Genomic DNA, 1,121 nt, shown 5'->3' with positions numbered 1-1,121 from the left:
ATGTTTCCCATACCTGCCAACACTCCCAATTTATGCGGGAGTCTCCCGATTTTTAACACTTTCTCCTGCCCTGCTCCCAATTTGTAATTTCTCCCACTATCTCCCGATTTTAAAATGAAATGAGTCGATGGTGTTTCATGTGTCCTGGTACCTGACAACCTGGCAACCCAACCCAAACACTCTCACTCTGTGTGCCTTGTGTCCCATACGTCGCTGCCTACGTCAATTCCCGGGCTACACAAAATCAGAATCAGACTTTATTGGCCAAGCATGTTTACACATACAAGGAATTTGCTTTGGTCCAAAAGGATGGACCGTGGCTACCCTCCGCGGAGCCATCTTGGAAAAATTGGGGTCAGAAGGGGTGAAAAAACAAGAGGAGAGAGGAGGAGAAAAAAGCAGCTCCCAGACTACACTCCTCATGGGGAGTGCAGTGTGTGACCAGGAAAAAACCTCAGCAACATAAGCACATGTAAACACACTTTACAACATAATAAGTCAAAACATCTTGCACCAGGAGGGGAAAGGGGGGTGGAGGTTTTCCAGCGTAGACAGGCATCTCCCGGCCACAGCCAACTGCGGCGCGGCCATGGGACCCCGCCTATTTCACTGGAGGGGTAAAGCTGCGAAGGCGTGGGATTGGGGCTAGGGAGGTGTATTGCATATGTGTGTGTGTGAGTGTCCTTGTGTGCACATAAGCCTGGAGAGTTGCTTAGTCTAACCACCAGTCAGTGCCTCAGTTCGCAGGATGTCATCGCGATAACACAGCAAGTTGCCGTGGAGACATCCCTGATTGGGTCCCAGGCGAAGTCAACAATCGCAGGTGTTTGTGAAGAAAGGGGGCAGGGATGGGACAGAGCATCTCACTGCAGCAATCTCCTGGGGGGTTTGTTCCAGCAGCGGCCTTGGCCAAGGCCGGCTGGCTCCAGAATGCAGATTAGAATATCATTGTTTGGGTTAGGTCGAGTATTCGCATTACAATAGACACGATCTACTCTGTTTGTCCATTCTGGTCACCAAGGTCGTTCATTCGCCTTTGCAGAGCCGAAAGCTTCTCCAAGATGTTTCCCATGTTGCGGTTACTGACCACAGTCAGAGCATGAACAGCCTCCAAGGTGGTG

General features: G+C 50.6%; 1 protein-coding gene across 1 annotated transcript in view; it reads left to right on the top strand.

The window, feature by feature from the left end:
• The window catches only part of svila (supervillin a), a gene marked incomplete at its 3' end in the record, with an annotated part of 48,648 nt that extends 48,027 nt beyond the window's left edge, over nucleotides 1-621 (top strand). Inside the window, 1 exon segment of the mRNA XM_084566563.1 lies at nucleotides 518-621. Within this exon segment, the coding sequence (XP_084422689.1) occupies nucleotides 518-621 (104 nt within the window).
• Between the last annotated feature and the right edge of the window lie 500 nt (nucleotides 622-1,121).

This window comes from Chelon labrosus (assembly GCF_963514085.1).
Source record: "Chelon labrosus genome assembly, chromosome: 18".
NCBI classification, from domain to species: Eukaryota; Metazoa; Chordata; class Actinopteri; order Mugiliformes; family Mugilidae; genus Chelon; species Chelon labrosus.
This window is presented reverse-complemented; position numbering and strand designations above follow the sequence as displayed.